The 23735-nt window shown below is 25.3% G+C and overlaps 1 protein-coding gene across 9 annotated transcripts in view; it reads right to left on the bottom strand.

The window, feature by feature from the left end:
* LOC136082381 (mucin-3A-like) overlaps positions 1-23735 on the bottom strand; it is a 165762-nt gene that overhangs the window by 127900 nt on the left and 14127 nt on the right. For 6 of the 9 annotated variants that reach the window (XM_065801529.1, XM_065801530.1, XM_065801531.1 and 3 more), the window contains 8 exons: positions 12993-13128; positions 11892-12017; positions 8912-9052; positions 5660-5796; positions 4339-4396; positions 3943-3990; positions 3628-3750; positions 955-1053 (listed from right to left, as the gene is read on the bottom strand). In XM_065801529.1, coding sequence (XP_065657601.1) covers positions 955-1053; positions 3628-3750; positions 3943-3990; positions 4339-4396; positions 5660-5796; positions 8912-9052; positions 11892-12017; positions 12993-13128 — 868 coding nt within the window. Of the gene's footprint in view, positions 1-954; positions 1054-3627; positions 3751-3942; positions 3991-4338; positions 4397-5659; positions 5797-8911; positions 9053-9440; positions 9485-11891; positions 12018-12092; positions 12187-12992; positions 13129-23735 lie in introns of those variants that run through there. The other 3 variants (XM_065801535.1, XM_065801536.1, XM_065801537.1) reach the window with 2 other exon arrangements.

The raw sequence follows: 23735 nt of genomic DNA, 5'->3' as shown, positions 1-23735 counted from the left end.
CATTGTGGCTTCCGTTGCTAAAGTCTTAAACTATTTTAAAAATTAATTATAAATTTTTTTTTAATAAAAGTGCCAAATTTTGATGAAAGTTTAGCATGCTGATCTTCATCATGCTAAACTCATCAAAGTCATCATCAAAGACCAATATTCTGTTTTTTTTTATTTTGCCATATAAATTTATTCATTTTGTAAGCCATAATATAAATACAAATGGCAGGGGCAAGAAGAAGACATAATTAAACTAATATTTTTTAAAAATAATTAATAAATATCATTACTCAATAGAAAAAAGCTATCAATTAAAAAATCTTATAACCAAGATGCAATTTGCTTCCTAGGATATAACTATTTAAATGTAATTTAGCTGAGTACTTCAGTACTTTAGTTTAAATGATGCAATGAAAACCATAAGTAAAATGCAGATAGAAAGAATGACAAAAGATTTATTCAATAAAAAAAACAGTTTAAAGAAAAATAACTAAAATTCTTTTAATGCTTTGATGATGATGATGATGATGACAATGATGATGATGATGATGATGATGATGATGATGATGATGATGATGATGATGATGATGATGATGATGATGATGATGATGATGATGATGATGATGATGATGATGATGATGATGGCGATGATGATGATGATGATGATGATGATGATGATGATGATGATGATGATGATGATGATGATGATGATGATGATGATGATGATGATGATGATGATGATGATGATGATGATGATGATGATGATGATGATGATGATGAAACTTTAAATAAACTTTAATACTTTAAAACATCTTTACTTGTAAAATCAACAACAAATTAAAAAGAAACTTTATTTAGTTACTTATTAACAAAAACCAATTACAAAATGTTATTTGAAAATAATTTTTAACACTTACTAACCATATTTTTTTAATTTAAGTTAAAAAGAAATTAAAAAGTTGGCACCTTCACAGTTATTAAATCCGTTGCCAATAAAACCACTATTACAATTACAATTTAAACCAACACAACTTGCATTAGGATGGCATGCACTCACACATGTATCTGCAATAATAAAAAGTATATAGGTATAGCCTATTAAAAAAGTAATACTAACAAAAGTTGGAAATAAAAATTGTGTTTCTGTTTAAAATATAAAATGCATAGTATATAAAATATAACAAAGTACAAAACTACAGAAAGTAGCAATTCATATTATCATAATAAATTTAACATAAATAACAAGCAACTAAAATGATAACAATAAAAACTAATAAAAAGAATATCAACAACATTACTAGTTACCAGACTTACTAGTTACCAAAACACATATATCAGACTTATTAGTAACTAGCCCACAGAAAAAGAAACAAAGTTTTGTACTCAAGTAAAAGTACTGTTGCTTGAGTGAGAATATACTCAAGTACAAGTAAACCTTACGGATCAAAAGGTTTATTCAAGTAAAGGTAAAAAGTGGCTCAATAAAAATGTACTCAGAGTGAACATTACTGCGTTACTTTTAAACAGCTTTTTTAATTATCTTTTGAAGTTTTCCTAAAATTTCCTTTTAAAATTCCTTTTAAAATTTAAAAAGAAAGATTAAACTTCGAAAGGCCAGAGATGCACATGTTTGATGTCTTTATAAGAAATCATACTTGTATCAAAATAAAATCAAATTAAATTGAGGTTTTTCAAGCCAAAAACTTACTTATGTAACAAGTTGCAGCTAAATTTCCAATCTGGGATTTGTATCGAAATGCCATATAAGACATTTGAATTTAAATGATTTTGTTTTTGTTTTTAACTATTTTTATTATTTAAATTTATTTGCTTTATTGAATTGTTTTTTTAATTTTTGTTTTATCAACTGATTTATTTAGAGTTTAACTTGGTTGGCAAAAAGCCGACCAAGTTGAACTCTTAATAAATCAGTTGTCACCTGTCACCAGTTGTTAAATCAGTAAATGTCACCCCACACCACCTCCCACCCCACCCCACCTCCCACCTCCACCATCGCCTCCTTTAAAATATCATTGGGATGGCCCTGAAAGTACACATTTAAAAAAGTACTTCAAAAGTAGAAATAGACAAAAAAAACTACTCAATTAATGTAACTTGAGTAAATGTAATTAATTATTTTCCACCTCTGCTAGCCTACATATATTCTAGAATATAGTAGTAATTTTTAATAATTCCTAAATACATTTTTTTCTGAATTTTATCAATTTTATGTAAAATAATCACAACTACTGTTTTTAAAATTCAAATAAGCAAATCCTGGCACTTTTTAGTTTATAGCCCCATCATGCTCTGCACTATAATAATTTTATAAAAAATAACTTAAAAAATGATTGGTCCATAAAAGAAAGGTTGGTGTAGTAAAATAATATTAACCTGTACAGTATGATGGTGCAGAGATCTTTAGAAATAAGACTGTGGTCTAAAAATAGGTTGACCAATCAACTGGTCTGTAAATATTTTTCTAGTATTGTAGTGATGTGCATTAAAAATAATACAAATGGAATGTTAGTATCAAAATATCAACTAATCGAGAAGTCAAGTAAAAAGTTATAATAAAGTTCTATCATGCCGTATTATGAAAATAGACTTTTATTATGTTTTCTTTGATATTGATTTATACCATGTTCCATATAAAGTGATCTTACCTAATAAGTTCCCTAAAATAAGAACTAAAACAATTTTTTTTAAATACAGATTCACTAGCATGAATTATATAATGTTAAAGAAATTATTTATTTGGAAAAAAATCATAAATTACTTCACTTTTCTCATTTTTTTATCTATGTTCTTTATTTTTCTTTTTGATCTGCATTCTTTATTCCTAACTTTTGAGTATGGTCTATAACAAACCTTTCCAATCATTAATTAAGTAGAGAACCTTTCAGTTACAACAACTATCCAAAATACTAGTTTTCAAAGCCATCATCAAAAATATATTTATAAATATTTTTATTAACAGTCCATAAAAAATAAATAATAACTGCAAAATTTTAACTAAAAATTCATATTGTTTCCTGAAATACCATAATTTGAAATATGCTGATAGCATTTGACTATTATTCTAAAAAGATAACCAAGACACTTTGACATTTAAAATCTTTGAGGGATGCTCTAAAAATTTGGATTGAATCTCAATAGACTTTTGCTTAAGGAGTTAAAAACTAGCATTCTAAAGACATAGTCTCAAGAGATACCTTGTTTATTCAATTTGTGAACTTTATGAATTAGTTTTGAAGCTAAAATAGAAGTTGTCCCCGAAATCTAAATCTCGAGAAAAATACTTATTATTTTTATACTATTACTTTATCTTAGAAAAACATTTTGCTTTTTAATTGTTAACAAAAAGCTGGCAACTTTAACTGATAAGAAAATCTTGGTGACTGTAGTCCTTATGAAATATTCATCATGATGAAGTATAAAGGTGTTTGATTGGCCCTGTAAGGTTACTTTGGACCCATTATTTACTAAACAGTATTTTTAAAATAACAAATTAAAATATTTAGTATAAAAAACCAAGTTACAAAATCAAAATCGATAATCTTTTTAGTTATCACTAACATCATCAAATAACAAATCAGACTATCAAATAAAAGACTATTAGCAAACAAAAAAAAATACCAATGCAACTTGATTTATTTATGTCCAATTGAAATCCAAGATTACAAGTGCACATAAAACTTCCAGGTGTGTTTGTGCAATTACTATACATCCAATTACAAGTGGTAGCACACTCAATTATATCTAAAAATAAGTTTAAATATAATAATCCTAAATTCTTTTTTTTTTTTTTTTTAATTAAGTGATAAATGAAGCATAAAGATGATAAAGCAATGAAGACGATGTTTGAAGTTTGATACAATTCTATATAGATATAATATTTAATACATATAACATAGTTTTACATACAACAACTATTTATTTTATGCATCTTACCTTCACATTGATTTGTTGACTCATTGAACATGTATCCTTCTTTACATACTAAAAATAATAACAAATTCATAAAATTATAAACAATTTGGTATAATAAAAATAGAAATTTAAATAAAATACATAAAGTAAGAAAAAGGTAGTATAAGTCTATTATTATTATTTGTTCTAATATTTGTCTTAAAACAAATATTGGAACAAATAAATTTTTATTTATAAACAAATTTTAAAATACTGACTTAAACTGAAGACATTTCATTATTTATTTTTTTCATAATAAAATTATGCTTTACTAAGTCTCAATCAGCCTGGTCTTTAATTAATATAACTTTGTACATTATGGTCATATATTTATAAATTTTTTATTAAATTATTTATCAAATTATATACATGAATTACCTTGATAAATGCAAAGATCATCAAATTTTATGAATCCTCCTGATCCATAAATACTAAACTAAAAATTATACAAATTTTCATATATGTATATATATGTGTGTATATACATATATATACATATATATTTACATATATATATATATATATATATATATACACTACCGTCGATAATTATTTGAATGGTCATAGTTTTCGATATAAGATATCATGACTTTACTTACTATTGGGAGAGAAACTGTAAGCAAAGTCTATCTGAATTATGTTATCTTCCTTTTTATTAGGTTTACAAAAATATTAATATAAAGCCCATTTAGATTAATTTATAATTTACTTGCCATCACCCTTAGCAACATTAACTGCTGTACATATTGTTGGCATTCTACTTAACAACTTATATAATTTGTCGAAGTCAATTTTATGTCACTAAATAATAATTTTTTTCCACATCTTATGCATCATTAGGCATTACTTTTTGACATTACTTTTAATTCTTCGCATAAATATCTGATAGGAGAAAGATCTTCTGTTTGAGGAGGCTAGATCATTTTATCTAATATTTGATCATTTTAGAGCTCATTTAAATAACTTAAACAATTTTTTGAAAAATACGTTGTAGATTTTCACAAAGTCACCTATGGCAAAACAGCCCCAAACCTTAACACTACATTTCCCATGTTTTACAGTCAATAATACACACCATTTTATCATAAATTCAACAATTTTTTTTTCCAGACAAACAATCTTATTTTGAAACTAAAGATTTAAAACTTTGACACATCAGCATTTACTGTCATTGATGGTCAATTTTTTATGTAGTTTTGCCCACTTTAGCATTTTTATTATTCTTATGATTTTTATCAGAGCGTTTTAACCAAAATACTTTTAAATTATCTGCAAAAATAAATATAAAAATTAGTTAGATAAAAAATTGCGTTTTTTAAAAATGTTAATGCCATTCGAATAATTATGAACGGTAGTGTATATATAAATACATATGTATATATATATATATATATATATATATATATATATATATATATATATATATATATATATATATATATATATATATATATATATATATCATCAATCATGTACATATTGCTATTGAAATTTTAAAATACAGATGTGCTACATCTGACAGATGTTGCTTCACCGTATTTTGAAACACTGATCAGAGGTATGCGAATTAGTGGGATTTTATTTTTATCAGTTTTTTTTAATCAAAATTTTTATATATGAGTAAAAACTAAAATACTTGTTTAAAAAAAACTATTATATTTACTAAAAAAATTAAAACTAAAAAAAATTAAAAACTTACTGTAAAATTAGAATTCATTGCAGAATTAGTAAGATTAAATCTTGCATTGAGTATATTCCATAAATCTGATGATGAAGCGTTTCTTGTTATGTAGGTATATGAGTAATATTCGTTTTGGTCATCTGACATACTGATATCTAGGAAAAAATTAAGAAAATATAATAATTAAATCTGCAAGAAAACCAAACTATGATAATGATGATAATGATTAAAGAAACACTGTTTAGAGTAAATGGAAACCACCAATAATCTATTTGTTTCAAAAATTTTTATTATCATTTGTTTATTTGATTTTTGATTTTTATTTAATTATTATTATGCTTCCCGCTAAACTGTTAATCAATTTGACCCTACTTCATAATACAGTCTTCTTCAAAATTCAGTCTTCTTTATAATTCAGTCTTCTTCATAATTCTATTAGTCCATATACTGCTATTAGCATACCAGAAACAAAAAACAAAAAGTCTTTGTTTTTAGTATATTTCTTATTGAAGGCAGAAAAAAATCATTATTCATTAGTATCCTCATGAGTATCCTTAAAAGAATTTATTTCAATGAAGTCACCAAAATAGGCATAATTAATAAACACCAACAAAGAGACTAATACTATTGCCATTATATTTGTTAAAATTTAAAAATTTAAAGGGTTAAAAGTTTGCAGATACTTTTTAAATTTGTTTTCTTCAACATCATGCAATAACAAACAATTACCAAACAAGTATAATTTTGGATACTAGTTCTTTAATTACACTTGAATTAAAGATTACACTATTTTTTTATATAAATAAATACAAGGATATATGTTTTTAACATTTTGTTATTTTGCTACAAACATAAAGAAATTAATAACATTAGTGCATTACCAAAAATAACCTTTTTTGGGAATATAACATATTTTATTAGTTTAAAATGTACAAAATTATTTATTGAATTGCATAAAAAAACCTTATTTATATTATATATTGATGGCATCTTTGTAAAGAAGCAAACTTTTTTGTAAAGGTTTTTTTGATCACACTTTTGACAATATTTTGTAATGTTAAAACAATAATAAAACACACAAATATATATATATATATATATATATATATATATATATATATATATATATATATATATATATATATATATATATATATATATATATAATATACATATATATAAATAATATATATATATATAATATATATAGATATATAATATATATATATATATATATATATAATGTAATTATATATATATATATATATATATATATATATATAGTATATATATATATATATATATAATGTAATATATATATATATATATATATATATATATATATATATATATATATATATATATATATATATATATATAGTATATATATATATATATATATATTATATATATATATATATATATATATATATATATATATATATATATATATATATATATATATATATGTATAATATATATATATGTATATATATATATATATATATATATATATATATATATATATATATATATATATATATATATATATATATATATATATATATATATATATATACTATAATGTTGAAAACTTATTTACTAACATTCCACTTAATGAAACTATAAATATAGCAACAGAATTATTTTTTAAAGATGAAACTCGCTCAAAATATTTTTCTAAAACTCACTTCAAAAAAATATTACTTAAAATTTCAATGTCAGGTTCTCATTTCTTATTTAACGGAAAACTTTATGATCAATTAGATGGCGTTGCAATGGGTTCTCCTTTAGCACCAATTTTAGCTAATATGTTTATCGGTTTTCATGAACAAACGTGGGTTAATAATTGCTCATCCTCCATACCAATATTTATAAACGTTATGTGGATGACATAATAGCAATTTTTAATTCAGAGTTTGAAGAGTAAGAATTCTTTAAACATCTCAATAGACAACACAAAACCTTAAGATTTACTATGGAAAAAGAAAAAGACAACCAAATTCCATTTTTGGATGTTCTTATTAATAAGTCTAATTCACTCTCTACATCATTTTATCACAAAAAAACATACACGGGTCTTTTACAAAATTTCTTTAGTTTTGTCCCTTCATGTTACAAAACTGGTCTTATACGTTGCTTGATTGATCAAACATATAAAATTAACAACATGTGGTTTGGATTTGATAAGGATATATAAAATCTTTCTTTAGTTTTAAAAAATAATTAATTTCCGCAAAAAGTAATCGACACTGAAATAAAACTATACGTTGAAAAGAAAATTAATCCACCTGTTATAAATACTGTTGATAATACTAATATAAGATATTTTAGGCTTCCATTTATTGGATTTTACTCAAATTTCACTAAAACTAAAATTGATAAAATTATTAAAAAATATTGTAAAAATGTAATAATCAAATTTATATTCACAACCGATAAATCAAAAAACAATTTTTGCATAAAAGATCCACTTCCTAAGATGCTTAAATCTAAAGTTGTCTACAAATTTTTTTGTGCTGGCTGTAACGCCAGTTATATTGGAGAAAGCTCCAGACATTTGACAACACAGATAAATGAGCACCTTACGAGTGACAAGCAATCACATATTTTTAAACATTTAAATTCATCCATTAATTGTAAAACACTAACTAATTATGATTGCTTTCAGATTTTAGATACTGCCTCTACCATTAACAAATTAAAAATAAAAGAAGCTCTTCATATTAAATGGGAAAATCCTTCTTTAAATAAACAAACATCTCATTATATTATAAATTCATCTATCTGACTTACTATATTATTATTATTATTATTAATATTTTAATATTAGGAAGTTTATTTTGTCATAATTTGTAATATAATTTTTAATCGGTTTGTAACAAGTTTATTTGTCCGTTAATTTTTCTCTGTATTGTCTTCAGTTTTTAAATTTATTTACCAGAGTTTTAATCGTAAATTAAATCTTTTGAAAATGTAGTAAGACTACAAAACATGTCAAGAATAAAAAATATTGTGATTGTTATTAAAATTTTTACAAATTTATTGCTAAGGCGATGTTCGAAATATATATATATATATATATATATATATATATATATATATATATATATATATATATATATATATATATATATATATATATTTATTTATTATGATGCTGATACTATTATTATTATAATGATGATTATAAAAATAATAAAATATTAAAGATAATGATGATTATAAAAATCCTGATAATAATTTTTAAATAAAACATTAAAATCTCACAATAGTTCCAAGAAGCTGCTCCATCAACATAATACGCCATTGTTAAATAGACATCAAAATTATGTATATCCAAAAAATACTTTTTATAAATTTTAAAACGAAATGATCCCATTTTTCCATAAATGTAGCCAACACCATTACCTAAATTACAAATTCAAAATTTTATTTAAAATAACAATATAACCATTAAAAAAAAACTATAAAATCTAAAATTATTTATAACAAAATATTAAAATTCATTATTAAAAAAAAATTAAAAAAATTAAAACTACTATTAAAAAAATAACAAAAATTGTAATTTAAAAACTATTAAGTATCATATTTGATACAAATATTATTATTGTATAACATAAAATTATTATATATATATATATATATATATATATATATATATATATATATATATATATATATATATATATATATATATATATATATATATATATATATATATATATATATGTATATATATATATGTATATATATATATATATATATATATATATATATATATATATATATATTTTACCAAAAATTATATAATATCATCTACTTGAACAAGATTGGAAAAACCTATAAATGTAATAACAAGTAAGACTATAGTAGATACATATAGAATATTTTATCAACAATAACATCAAAACAAAAGTATAAAATGGATTAACATTTTTTTGGTAATACTTAATACTGAAACAAAGAATAAAAACACAATCATTGCTATACCATTATCAACAAAAATATTTCTTTAAGACTAAATTCGATTTTTAACTTACTTTTTTTAGTATATATTTGATAATTAAATTATTTTCTTTCCTTTCTAATAGTAATCTAAGTTCTAGAGCTACAACAACAAAAAACTAGTTTAAGTTAGTTGCAACTTTAGATTGATGTCAATTAAGTATAAAAAAATTCTGTCAAAAATACCTCAGGTTTTAGTAGAAGTACTAGATTTTAGCTGTGATGATTTCCTGATAAGCAAATAACATATAACACATAAGATATAGCAGATTCTATAAAATCAGACCTTCAGAATAATATAGCTGAAATAGTGACTGTTCATAGGGATGAGTAATTATTACCTGGTCTAGATGAGGGATTTTCTAAAGGAAAACGCCTGCCAATTCTTATCTTCATATAGAAAAAAGCAACAATATTTGGCAAACTGGCAAGTTCTTCCAGCCAGGATTAAGTTAAAGCTGTATCAAATGCTCTTTATAACTGGATGACCTAGATGACAAAGTACAATAATTGTGCTGTGACATAATTGTGTCTAATACTGGGTAATTGAAAGGAGCTTGTATACTTTTAGAACAAAAAGAAAATATTTTTCACAAAAAGTTAAAATGTGTGTACACAACAAAAATCTATCAATTACAAATAGTCAAATGTTGAAGCAACTATTAATCCTGTTGAAATCCTGTAACCTACATAAACACAACAATTTCGTAACACAAAAATAGTAGAATTGTTGACAAAAAACCATTTTATTTGACAATAATCAAGAACTGATTGAGTTTTTTATTAGTTATTAGAGGAAATAATAAGAAAAATAAATAAACAGATCTCCAGGAACAATGCAATCAAGCAAGATGGATGGCTAAAGCTTTTGACTTTTAAGAAATATATTTGCAATCTCTTTGCAAAAAGATAAACGAGCACTTAAAGGTGTCTGTTTATTCATGGCAATTATATATGTGAAACCATAGTTTGAATGTAATCTGGCAGTTAAAGAAAACTAGATTTGTGCTTTTTAAAAAGACTTAAGAAATTTTATAAATATATAATATAAGAAATATAAAGTCAGCATCTTTAGTACTTGTCAGAAAAAATGTCCATTATATCACTCTTTGATGATGAAGTAAATGAACAAACCAAGAGAAAATATGTAGTGAACTTACAAAGAGAAAGAACTGATAAAGAATTTAAAAAGGGCTTGTATGATTCTGGGAAAAGATTTCCATTTCCAAAGATTTTATGGGATTTTATGGGATTACGGGAATTGTTTTACAGGATTTTGTGTCTGTCAAGAGCACAAATTTATTTCCTTAATTAAAAATTGGTAAGAACATTTTATAGAGACCCAATTCTACATGAAATCAAGATATTACCTGTATAGAGGCAAAAAAAAAGTTTTTTTCTTGAAGGACAGTAAATCATAAAGCTGACAGAGCTGTAAAACTTATGCAAGAATTGCATGGTTTGATTGCTCCAAAAGAAGGTGATTTTCAAGTTATAGTCGGTTTTTTGAAAAATATAGTTGGTTAGTCAGGTATTTGACACATTTCAGTCAAATGAATTTTAGTTTTGAGGACCTTTTTTTTTGTAACTTTTTTAGGAAGCAGTCAGTACATTTTAAAGATTCAACCCCCATCCCCATCCCTCCCTCTCATTTTACTTCTAGAACTGCCTATGTGTACATCTCAGTCAATGTGGCTGCACTACTTTGTGGCAGTAGGCTATAAGATAGTCTATGTATGTACTGAAGCCCTCGGTAGCAGGTTATTTCAGTGTGAAGTCAAAGATGTATTCTAAATACGCATTCATAGTTATATACTATGAATATAATAGAAACTATATTTTATAGAACTAGGATCCAAATTATTACCAACTATACAATACCTACCCCATTTGGGCATTTAGACATTATTTTAGCAACAGAATTCTCTGAATCAAACAAGAGTATTGCCACTGAATGCACAAAACTTTGGCAGAAATATGCTTAGGCAATCAAAAAACTAAACTACAAAATCATGATCAAAGGCAAGCATTAAAACAAATAAAAGAGGACAGAAAATTGGATAGATAGATAGGTGTTTAATAAAGAATTAAATCAATTTAAAAACTTTTAATTGATTTTATTCTATATTAGGCGCATAAAATTTTATAATTTTAAACCGATGATGATTAGCATATAGTCAAAACATGTACTTATACATGTTTTGACTTGTTTTTAAAAGTGTTAAAATTAAATGTTACTTACTAAGATAAAATGAACTGTTTATTTGTTTTGAAGATGGAATATCTATACTTTTAACAAAACCCTCTATTTGATAGCTGCAGTTTTGGGTATCAAAAGAACATGCCACAATGCGATGAAGAAAACCATCTAAACACAAAAAATTATTTTAAAAAACTTTATATTATTGTTATTAAATGTAACCAAACAATATATATGTCTTACCTTCTTTTTAATGCATCTAAGTAACTTTATCTTGTTTTTTAGCACAAACATAAGTCATGTTAAATTAATAAAGCATTTAATTTATTTATTTGCTAAAGGTTTGTAAACTGTTTTTTTTAACTTTGTAGCGATAATGTTAGTCCATCCATGATACAAAAATCTTTAATTACACACAAACTAATGTATTACTTTTCAAATAGATACATTTTGATGAAGTAAAAAATCATTTTAATAAAATGATATTTTTCACTACATTCAGCTTAGCAAGGCTGAGGGGGTCACTATGGTTGAGAAGACTGTCTTTATTAAAAAGATAAAAACTGATTTCAGAGAATATTTATAAAACAACCTTGTAAAGTTAAGATAAATATTGTTAAAATGTAAGCATATATCATTTGTTAAATTTTATTGCTAATTCACTTAAAAAAAAACAACTTATTTTTGCATTCATTAATATTGCATTACTTAATCAAAAACACAAAAATACAAGTTAAAAATACAATTAAAATAATTAGTTTAAAATTTATAAGAATACTTTTTATAAGCTTAATTTGGATTGATACTAGTATAGATTATATCACAATTAGCAAGTCATAATAATAGTACATAGATATATAAATGTAAATATATAGATATAACAATAGAACACAGATAAATAAAATTATTAATCTATTACTATCTCTGAATGTTATTACTAATAAAAAAAATCAAATTATCCTCAGAAAAGTTATATTTTCAAAACTATTTTCAAAACTCACTTTATCATAAAGAAACTTTTAGTAAAATAGTAAAATTAAAAAATAAAACAACTCAACTACTTTTTAAACCTTGTTATATAAATACATAAAGTTTAAAATAAAAATGCAAAAAATTTTAAAAATTAAAACAAGAAATACTTACTTTGAACAGAATCATTAAGAATTGGTGGACATACAATATTTACATTATCTGTTATAGAATCATATATTATTGGTAAAGAATTAATAAATGAAATAAACCACAACTGCAATACATAAGTAAAAGCTTTCAATTGTACCTAAAAACAGATGACTTTAATTAAGAAAAACAGATGACTTTAATTAAGAAAAACAGATGACTTTAATTAAGAAATAGATAAAAAGTAATAAAAAAATAGAAATACATCAATGTAGTTATTAATTTTTTTTATAGTAGACACTGCCTAACCAAATCTTCATTAATGTATATACTAAAGTGAGACCTATACCTGTTACAGTATGACATTCCTTGTAATGTTTCAATTGCTCATATCTGACTTATACCGCTCAATAAACATAATTTCTTCACTTTGATTTAAAATTTATTAAAAGCATAAATTTATTGGTTTGAAACCATAGCTATACTTGGTATAACAATTATTGTTGTTGTGTAGATGTTTGAAATTGCGTGTTTTTCGTATATCACATAAGCAAATTTTGCATCTATAAACTTGCAAATTTCCAAGACACTTCTTTTCTTTTTTTATTTTATTCATATTTTTGTACAAAGGATTCCTTTCATATAACTTTACAACTAGTTCCTAATATCTTTTGAAGTTACAAGCTTGTATACAACCGTATCTTTAAAAGAAACTATGAAAACTACTGTTAATTTATTATTAACTATTTTTATCGACTTGGAAAATAATTTACAATTGCTACATCCCAAAATAAAAGCTTGTGACCAAATTGATAGTGCTTTTCAGTGATCCCAATGGAACCCATTAAGGGGTAACTTGTTCATTAAACTAACTTGTTAGTTGTTGTAAAGTCAATCAACATTTTAAAGCCAACACTTCGACGAAGTCTTTGTGTATGTTGTTGATCCTTAGATAGCGATGCTTATCATTTCTCCATTATATCAATAAAAGATATAGCTGTTTTATTCAACAACAACAACAAAAAAAGAATCCAAATAGTAACGAATTATTGCAGCAAAAAATCACTTTAAACTTATTGGGTATAAAATAAACTTATTGGGTAACTATTGTATAACAAATTAAATGACACGCATTCATTTTGGTTTTCCGAGAAAAAATTTTGAAATAACCTCAGATATGAGCAATTGGATTCGCTGATTTTGAAAGATATGCATGTATGCATTTGTTGTAAAGTTGAATAAAATATTAAAAGCAGATTTTTGTAATAAGTATAAAAGTTTTTATAAACTTTTTCTTTTTAGTGTTATTATTAACATGAGAAATGCATGTTATTTTAGTACTGTTTAGATTAATTAAAAGGTATCAAAATCTACTTAGACAAGAGAGTTATTACTTTTAAAAATCTCATAATTTTAATAAAGTTTATATTGTTGATGGATTTTTATCTGTTTTTAATTTAATCCGTAAAACTTTTAAATAAATTGTGTTGATTTCATATTCTATTTGAAAATTTATCAAAGAAGTGAAATTCATGGTTGTCTACTAAACATTAATCATTTGTACAGTTAAATACTCGTATTGACATTACAAGCAAGCATAAAGAACTGAAATTAAAATAAGTTATTAATTTATATATAGGATAATTTGGATTCTTAAAACAGGGCGACGACACGGGTTTCGATGTGGAGAGGCACAATCGTTAATTTCTTGTAAAAAAAAAAAAGTCTTTTATTTATAAAAATAATGGACTTTAAATAAACTTAAAATATAATCGAAAAACTTCATCGTTTCAAACCCAGGGACTACGAGCAGCCCTGTTTTAGAGGGAAAAAAGTCGATTTTCTAAGCAAAAATCAAATTTTAATTTTTAATGCTAGTTTTTGCAAAATTTAATGCTCTTTTTAATGGTATTTAGGTTTCTGGGGTTTTTATAAACTAAAATAGTTTTTTGGAGATTTTTTTTATTGGCTAGTATGATAGTTTAGGCCTTAGGAACACCTTAGCTACGGGTATTACCGCTTCCTATCACTCAAAATGATCAGGTACATCTACTTTGCTTTTCCGGTCTAAAAACCATTACTCAAACCATCCGGCTCGTGGTATAAGTTGGATGGAGTTTTAAATTTAAAAAAAAAGGTTAAATGGAGCTTGTGAAAATTGTATTCTGGTTTGTTACTAAATGTATTTGTTAAAGTGTTAGTGTTTTGCTAAATGTTTCTACCTACTATTGCTTTTTAGTATTGTAGTAATTTTAACCGAAAACTGAATAGCAGGATAAATAAAACTTGTGCTGATGATTACTTTTTCTTTTTGAATTTCAGTATTTTGAAAGAAACTACTTCGTCTGCTTCATGTCAGATATTTCATAATCAATTAGACATTGTTGACCAATTAGATAGCTATATGGGATTTTGTCATGCAATGAAACTCTTTTGTTCCAGATGTGGACGGAGTAAAGATTTCTATATCTCAAGTCAATTGTCTAAAATAACTATACATGCATTATGTTTGAATCAAACCTTTATAGTGTTATATGTATTTGAGAAATTGTTTGTGGTTTTAATGCTTTAGAGACATTTGCAAAATAAATGAATATGCATTTTCAGAGATGAGGCTAATAAATAAAAACCTACAACTAGTATTTCTGTCTGTACCCATAGCATTATTTTTACTTTTTTAAAGAGTTACAATCTAATTAGCTTTTAAATAAATGTTTACATGGAGAAACTCAGTATGCAAGTGAGTTTTTATATTCAGTTATTTGAACAAAAATCCCTAAAATATCTTTGTTAGCAGACATGCACTGGAAATGGGAGTTTATTCTGCTGTGTTCCAATTGCAGGTAGTAGTGAAATAATTAATTTTTCCAAAGAATTTGATATACTTAGATAGCGATTCCAGAACGCAACAAAAAAAATTTGATTTTGGACAAAAAACACGCAATTTTCATAAACTTTACTCTCATTTATCTTTTTTATAATAAAGTTAGAACCTTGAGATTTTCTGCATAAATTAGTTTTATTCGACTTCTTTCTAACCATGTATAGAAAATACTATGTTTAATATAACTTCTTTTTTATTTTATTAATGTCTTAAACCACTCTTGATAAAAAAATTTGTCACGGGACACGCTTTTTCAAAAGTAATTTTTGGAGGTAAGATTTCCTAAGTACCAAAACAATTCAAATTTGTTTGAAAATTTACATATAAATTAAAAAAAAGATAAGGAATCTAATGGAATGCGGAACTTTTTTAACATTTATACTTAATTTCTAAGTTCTCAGCGTTTAAAAATTTTAAGACCGTTTTAATTAAAAAAAACTTTTTCTAAAAAGGTTCCCTGTGAAAAAAGCAAGTATAGCCTTTCCTCTATTCAAATTAAATATTTATTTATATTTTCTTGAAAAAATTGTACTTGAGAATTTTGTTTAGAAATTATGTATATAATGTTTTTATACCTTTGCGCCTCGTTTGTTTTGATTTTTGCGCTTGATTTTTTATGTTTTTTTATTTAATTTCGCACCAAATTTTCATTTCATTTCCAAATTTTCCATACTTAAGGCTCTATGGTTAATAAACACTAAAAAACCAACGACAAAAAAATTATGTTTTCTTATTTGAAATATATTCTAGATTCAGAAAATATATATCTTTATATACATTCAAACTCAATATTATGAGTAATATCAATTTTTTTAAGGCAGTCTTTCAGCTTCTATAGCAACGCCCCTAGCAACGGTGATTTCCTGTCTTTTTAGTCAATTTTTTAGTTGGTGTACGTTTTGGGGTGAAAAAAATCTCACTCAATATCTTCTGTAAACATACCATTAGCTATTCATAATGCAATAAAACCGATGTCTACATGGTACTACCCAAAATTCAAACGAAATATTTAATCAAATAACTTGGTAAAGGTGTCCTAACGGTGTATTTGTTTGCAAAGAAGTTTTAGATATTGTTGTAGCTTTAGCTGTTATTCTTTTCAATGATGGAATGTCCGGTTTTTTAAAAGTTTTTGAAATTTTAAATCTTAAATTTGGATTTCTTGGTAATTATGGTGCGTGTAAAATAGAGAGCCACTGTCAAAAGAAAATATTTTGAAGCTTTAAAAAAAAACAGAAAAAAGCTGAGAGGTGTCAAAAAGGGATTTATTAATAAAGAAAAAGATGTTGAAGGGGGAAAATTTTACTTTCCAAAAAATATTAGAAAATATTATTATATGTTTTTTAAATGTGTTTTTCACAATTGTTTTTTTTGATATTGCACAAAACTTAAAATAGGTTTTCTTAAAAAGTTTAAAAACAATCAACTTGAAAATTTCAGGATTTGCTCTTGTGATGTGATTTTTATTTTGCTTCCATTGCTTTTGTTTGCCATTTTTGATGTACACATTTTTGCAAAAAACATTCCTATAGCAAACAGCTTAATGATTAATCTATGTTTCCCTCTAAACTCTTACTTGAACTCTTTTGAATTATCTTTTGAAGAGTTTGAAATTGCATTTAAAATGTTGAAATCTAACAAAGCAGTAGGCCCTGATGGCATTAACGGCAACATTATTATAACTTCATTTGATATTTTAAAAGATATACTCTTTAAGATTTTTTCGATATCGATTAAACAAGGAATTTTTCCACAAGCTTTAAAATTAGCAAAAGTCATACCAATATTAGAAGGTGGTGACTTTGAGAATATAAGTAACTATTGTCCAACTTCACTACTTTCTGTATTCTCTAAAGTTTTAGAAAGAATTTTGTACAATAAAATTTATAATCATCTTACTATAAACAATTTATTATACAGCAATCAATATGGATTCCAAAAAAACAATTCCACTGAACATGCCATTTTACAATTTACAAGAAATATATCTGACTCATTTAAAAATTCTCAATTTAGTTTAGGCGTTTTTATTAACTTGGCAAAAGCCTTTGATACTATTGATCACAAAATTCTTTTTAAAAAGTTGGAGTGGTACGGAATTACTGGAAATATATTAATTTGGCTTAAAAGTTACCTAAATAATTGGAAACAATTTGTTTATGCAGATGATAACATATCATCTAATTTGTTAAATATTTCATGTGGAGTTCCTCAAGGATCCATATTAGGATCCCTCCTATTTCTAAATTATATTAATCATCTACCAAAAGCTTCTAATTTAATGACAATTATGTTTGCTGGTGATTCTAACTTATTTCTTTCTCATAAAAACATTTTTACACTTTTTAGCAACATGAACATTGAACTAGCCAAAATTTCCGAATGGTTTAGATTAAACAAACTATCATTAAATATTGATCAAACTTAATGGATTCTTTTTCATTCTTATGGTAAAAAGCACCAGCTGCCTAGCAACTTACCCTTTCTTTTTATCGATAACACAACTATCAAAAGAGTTCTAGTGAAAAGATTTTTAGGTGTATATATCGATGAAAATTTTATTTATAAAAGCCACATTGCTAACTTGTGCAATAAAATTTCAAAGAGTATAGGCATTTTATACAAAATAAGAAACTTTCTAGATAAACATACCTTAATTCAGTTATATTATTCGCTAATTCATTGCCATATTAATTATGCAAACATTGCTTGGGGTAGCACTTATAAAAGTAAACTTAAACCTCTCTATCGGCAACAGAAACATGTAGCACGCCTTATATATTTCAAGGACCGTTTTGCTCACGCCAAGCCTCTTTTATACGATATGAAAGCACTCAATATATATGAGCTAAATGTTTTTAATATTCTTTGTTCTATGTATAAATGCAAGACCCACCTATCACCCGTTTCTTTTCGTAACTTGTATTTCCAAAGAGATAGAAATAAATATATTTTAAGGAACGATAATTTAATTCGACAGCCATTTTCTCAAACTAATTTTGAAAAATTTTTTATTTCATTTCGCGGAAATTTTTTTCAACTGATAATATACTAATCTACTTTTAAATTTAAAATTTTTTGAAAATCCCTTATCTATATTAGTATATGTATATATTTAATGTATATTTTTTTTTATTTATTTTTTTATCCACAAGCAATTAGCGGTTTCTCTGTGACAAGACCTGATGGTCTTCTTTGAGTAACCCGCGTTCTTTATATTTATTTTTAATATTTATTTCTTAACGATATTTTGATTTGTTAACTTTTATTATTGTAACAAAGTTTTAAATTGTAATAAAATGCAGAAGTTATTTTTTTAACCACAGACCCTAACCCTGACGGACAAGACTTTTTGTTGCAAAAAATGCAATAATTTCAATCCAATTAACTTCTAAAGTTGAAAAACCCCTCATTTTTTTAAGTTTTTTAAAGCTCTTTTCAACTATGCTAATTATATATAAATATATTGACAAAAAAAAAATCCTCTAATGGCTAACTTGGAAAGTGTACCCAAAAAAAGCCTTTTTCACAAGATGTTAGTTGTGTATTAAGTATGTCGAAAAAGGAATTGAAAAAGCGATGAAAAAAGAGAGAAAAACACAAAGTATGTCAAGGTTGTCAAGGATGACAAAGACAAGAATTGTCTTTGTCCGTGACAACCTGATGAATTTATATAAAATTGTTAAGTGTTTTTTAATTTTAAAGTTTAGTTTTGACTTTGCCTTCAATTTTCTAGTATTATGATTTTTAAGTAAGTACAAAATTTTAAAACATGATATCCCATTTAAAAATCAAGCTTAAGAATAAAAAAATTTTCTCCAATGATTTATTACGCGTAAAAGAATCATTAAACCCATTAGTTTTTTATAATGGTTTTTACTTTTTGCTATTGACTATTTTAAACAGCATCTTGTTTTTTTAAACGGTATCTATGTCAATTATTTTTATTACTGTTCAAAAATTTTCATTAAAATCTGAAGCAACCTTTTAGGGAAATAATTAAACGTTTATACGGAGCAAATCTATCATCAGAACAAGTGTGCAAAGTTTCAAATTCATTTGAAAATTGTAACTTAAGAATTTTGGTTTCAAATGTTCTAGTTTTGCCCTTTATTTTTGAATTTAATTCTGTAATTATTGAATATTTAAAATTGATTTTATTGAAAAAATTATAAGTATATATTACGTCATAATAAAAACCGACTTTTTCATAAAATCTGACCGACAATGCTAACAGAGTAAAAACTTTAAAAGCTGCAAAAAGCTTAAAACATTGAATAGTTTTTAAAAAGTTTATTTTTGTCGTTTATCGGGATCTAACATATAAGCTTAACATTTACATGTTTTGCTATATATACATAAGCCAGCACCATGTGTTATTATTATGTATCATCATTACTCTGAAAATCACCGTTGTTATGAGTTGTGAAGTTTTTTGAAAGTATATGTATTTAAATGTTCAAAAGTCAATATGAAAATTTATAGTTTTTTTTTGTTATTATTATTTTATTTTATATATTCTACTTCACTTTTATTATTCAAAACGCTTTTTAACATCTGTTTTGATTTTCTAACTAAATTTTTAACAAACGCGCACGCCTCCTTTCAAAATCAACAAATCAGGTTGCGCATATCCTTGCCAACTTTGAGTCTGAGAGAGTTGAGAGAGCAGGGGGTAGAAGATGAAAAAATAGTTTGGACATTTTTAATTTATTTATAAGTTATTAAGGTGCTCCAAGAAGACTTAACGATCTAATCAGAGCTCCGCGGTAGAGCATTTAACCAGGAATTTAACGCCTTTCTCTTTAACAATGTTGCTAATCTGGCTAGAGTCGTTATTAAACCTCAAACGTCTTGGTTCTGAATCAAAACTCTAACAAACTGTGCCACGACTGCTTGATTTATTAAGTTTATGAAGCATAACGGACAACGATAGTAATGGTTTCCAATTTTGTGCCCAAGTATGACACTCAGGGTAAAAAAAACTACAAAGTACATGATGTTACTTTAAACTATAAAATCAAATATACATACATCTATTGAAATATAGAACTTAATTTGAAACCTATTTAGATTGACTGACATTGATAAAAGATCAGTCCTTGAATGTAAATAATTAAGATTATGCTGTTTAAATAAATTGTTTACTATTTTAAATGTAGTAAAAGTGAGTTTTCACTCATTCGTTTTTTTTTTTACGGAAACGGGATAAGAAAGGAAAAATAACGTGAGCATGCGTAGTTTTCTTTCGTAAAAATAAAAGCTTATACTACGCAAGCTCGCGTGATTATTTTTACCTTTTCTTTCCTATTCCCGTTAAAAAATGGATGAGTGGAAACTTTCCTTAAGAGCAGTTTCGAACAAAATGAGCAATTTTTGTACTTTAAAGTTTGATTATAACGACATGGCTCCAACAAAATTAAATAAAATAAAAATTATAGATTAAAATTATAAATTACAATAATTTTTATGCTTTAGCCTGCATTTCATTTTGACTGAATATTCAGGATATTTTTGGTAATCTTATTTTTTTATTTGGTTATTATTTACGCATTACTTTTTTCTTTTTTTTTTGTCTGTTTGTTTGTTTCTACTACGTAAAATAACTAAATGATCTCGAATATTTTTTATTAATGCTTCCGCACCATTTTCCTTCTCTTTTTTGTGCTGCAGACTCATTGACCATTATTTAACCTTTCATTTTTGTCTTTTGGCTACTGCTCTATTTTATCATCATTTTCATATTTGGCATTTTGCCAAGAGATAGATGCAAGATATCGGTCGTTTGATTTCACAATGTCCCATTTTCACTTCTAAAACATAAGCACGCCCATCAGATATAGGTTGAGTTTCTAAACCCTTCCTAGTGGTCATTTTCATGCAGTGCATTTAGTAATATGATTAAAACTCTTGAGCTGAATATTGTTACTCTCATGGAAATATTTTTTTTTGGGAGTTTAAAGTTGGAAGCCATTCTCGTGCTAAAAAGTTTAGATTCTTCGCATACTTTTTCTTTGCACTGCAATAAATAAACCACTAAAATCAACTACTGTTTTTAAAAGTAAATGTAAAACCATATTAAGTTTAATCTTTTGGAAAAGATGTCACTATCTGATTACCAGTTTTAGCTTTTTGTCTGGCGTAAATACTTTTTTCCTTGCACTAACCAAAATCAACTCGATAGCATTGCCGAGGTCTTCTTATGGTACATCTTTGTTATATTTGTTTTGGTAAAAATTTTCCAGCTCACAGTGAAACGCATTTTACTTCACTTTTTAAGCAAACTTTATTTGTTCATTTCCTCCGTTAAGAATTGCTACTTGTAGAAGTTTACCTTTAAGTCTGCAATGTTTTTGATGACATACAGTTCTTTATAAAACGATAAATCCCGGTGAGAACACTAGTTATATCAACGGTTATATATTCTGGTTATATATCCTGTTATATCAATTATATATCCGGTTATATATCCTGTTATATATTTATATGTTATATAATTATATATCTGGTTATATATCTTGTTATATATCCGGTTATATATCCTGTTATATCAACGGTTTTTTTTTGCTTGACACATATTTCCCCTAAGTTGATTCTGTATAAGTTTCTCTGTTTCGGTTCGCATCAAATTGTTTGAATCTTCTGCTCTAACTATTTATCTACTAGATATAATTCATGCGTCCAAAATATCACTTCCTTAATATATAATCTATTTTTAGCGCTAACTTTTCTGAAAATTAGACAAGATGTGTAAATTGTTTTAGGTCAATCAAAAACATATTAGTTTTTTAAAAGGTTTATATGTAGAACAGGCATCTACAGAGAGTTCTGCTATTGGCACGCGCTCGACTTCTTTTGTGGTTTCTATTTCTATATATATTTTTTATTTTGTAGTTAAAACATCGTTGACTGAATGACCAGCTTTTGTGAAAAGAATTGGACAAAGTAGTTTTAGGTTTAAATTTTTCATTTGAGTAACTAATTTGCTGTACTTACCAAAATCTTACCATTTACAAATACTCAAATCGTATAAAATCCACAAACAACCCCTAAAAAACTGCCATTAAAAACTGCGTAAAATTTTTCTGTGCTTTTTTTTTAAAGAGTCATAAAACACGTAAAAACATGTGCAATTGTTATTAAATTAAATAATTACGTGTATTTATCATTAAAAACCGCGCAAAATTTGAAAATAATATTAGTTTAAGAACTATCAATTAAGGTAATTTTTTTAAAGTTTCGAGAAACAGGACTTTTTACTGTTTAATAATTCTTAAATAGATTGTACGTTGGCATTATTATTTTAAAGATCAACTAATATTTTAACATTATATTTGCATTTTTGCAACCTCCGGATGTAGCAGCTAATAGTTCTTTTCAAGCGAAAAATGTATTTGTCTCAAAATAATGGGCTTGTTGCCCTTTTTCAAGCTAAAATTAAATTTTTCTTAAAAAAACTAGCTTGTGAGAAATCCAAGAAAAATAATAGAATACACAACATAGTAAGCATAGTAAGCTTAGTGACACCAAAATATACCGCAACATGTACCGCAACATATAGGGGAGACCGGGGTAGTTGGCTCGGTTTTTACTCTATGAGCTCTGTAGCTCTAGAGGTACATTTTTGTGAAATAATAAAGTGTAGTCTTAAAAAGTATGAATTTGGGTAACTTATGAAATTTGTATTCATTTACAAAAAAAAATTCTTGGGGCCTTTCCGGGCCCTCAAAAAAAATTTGCGCCAACTTACCCCACCACGGGGTAAGTTGGCGCAAATATAAAAATGGTTATTAATGTATTATTAAGTGCAAAATTAGTAGAAATTTTTTTTACTTATAATTTTGGCAACAATTTTATGCGAAAATTTAATACTACTTTTAGAT

Source organism: Hydra vulgaris, chromosome 07 (genome assembly GCF_038396675.1).
Source record: "Hydra vulgaris chromosome 07, alternate assembly HydraT2T_AEP".
Classification (NCBI taxonomy): Eukaryota; Metazoa; Cnidaria; class Hydrozoa; order Anthoathecata; family Hydridae; genus Hydra; species Hydra vulgaris.
The sequence above is the reverse complement of the archived record's forward strand: the minus strand, read 5'-3'. Positions and strand labels throughout refer to the sequence as shown.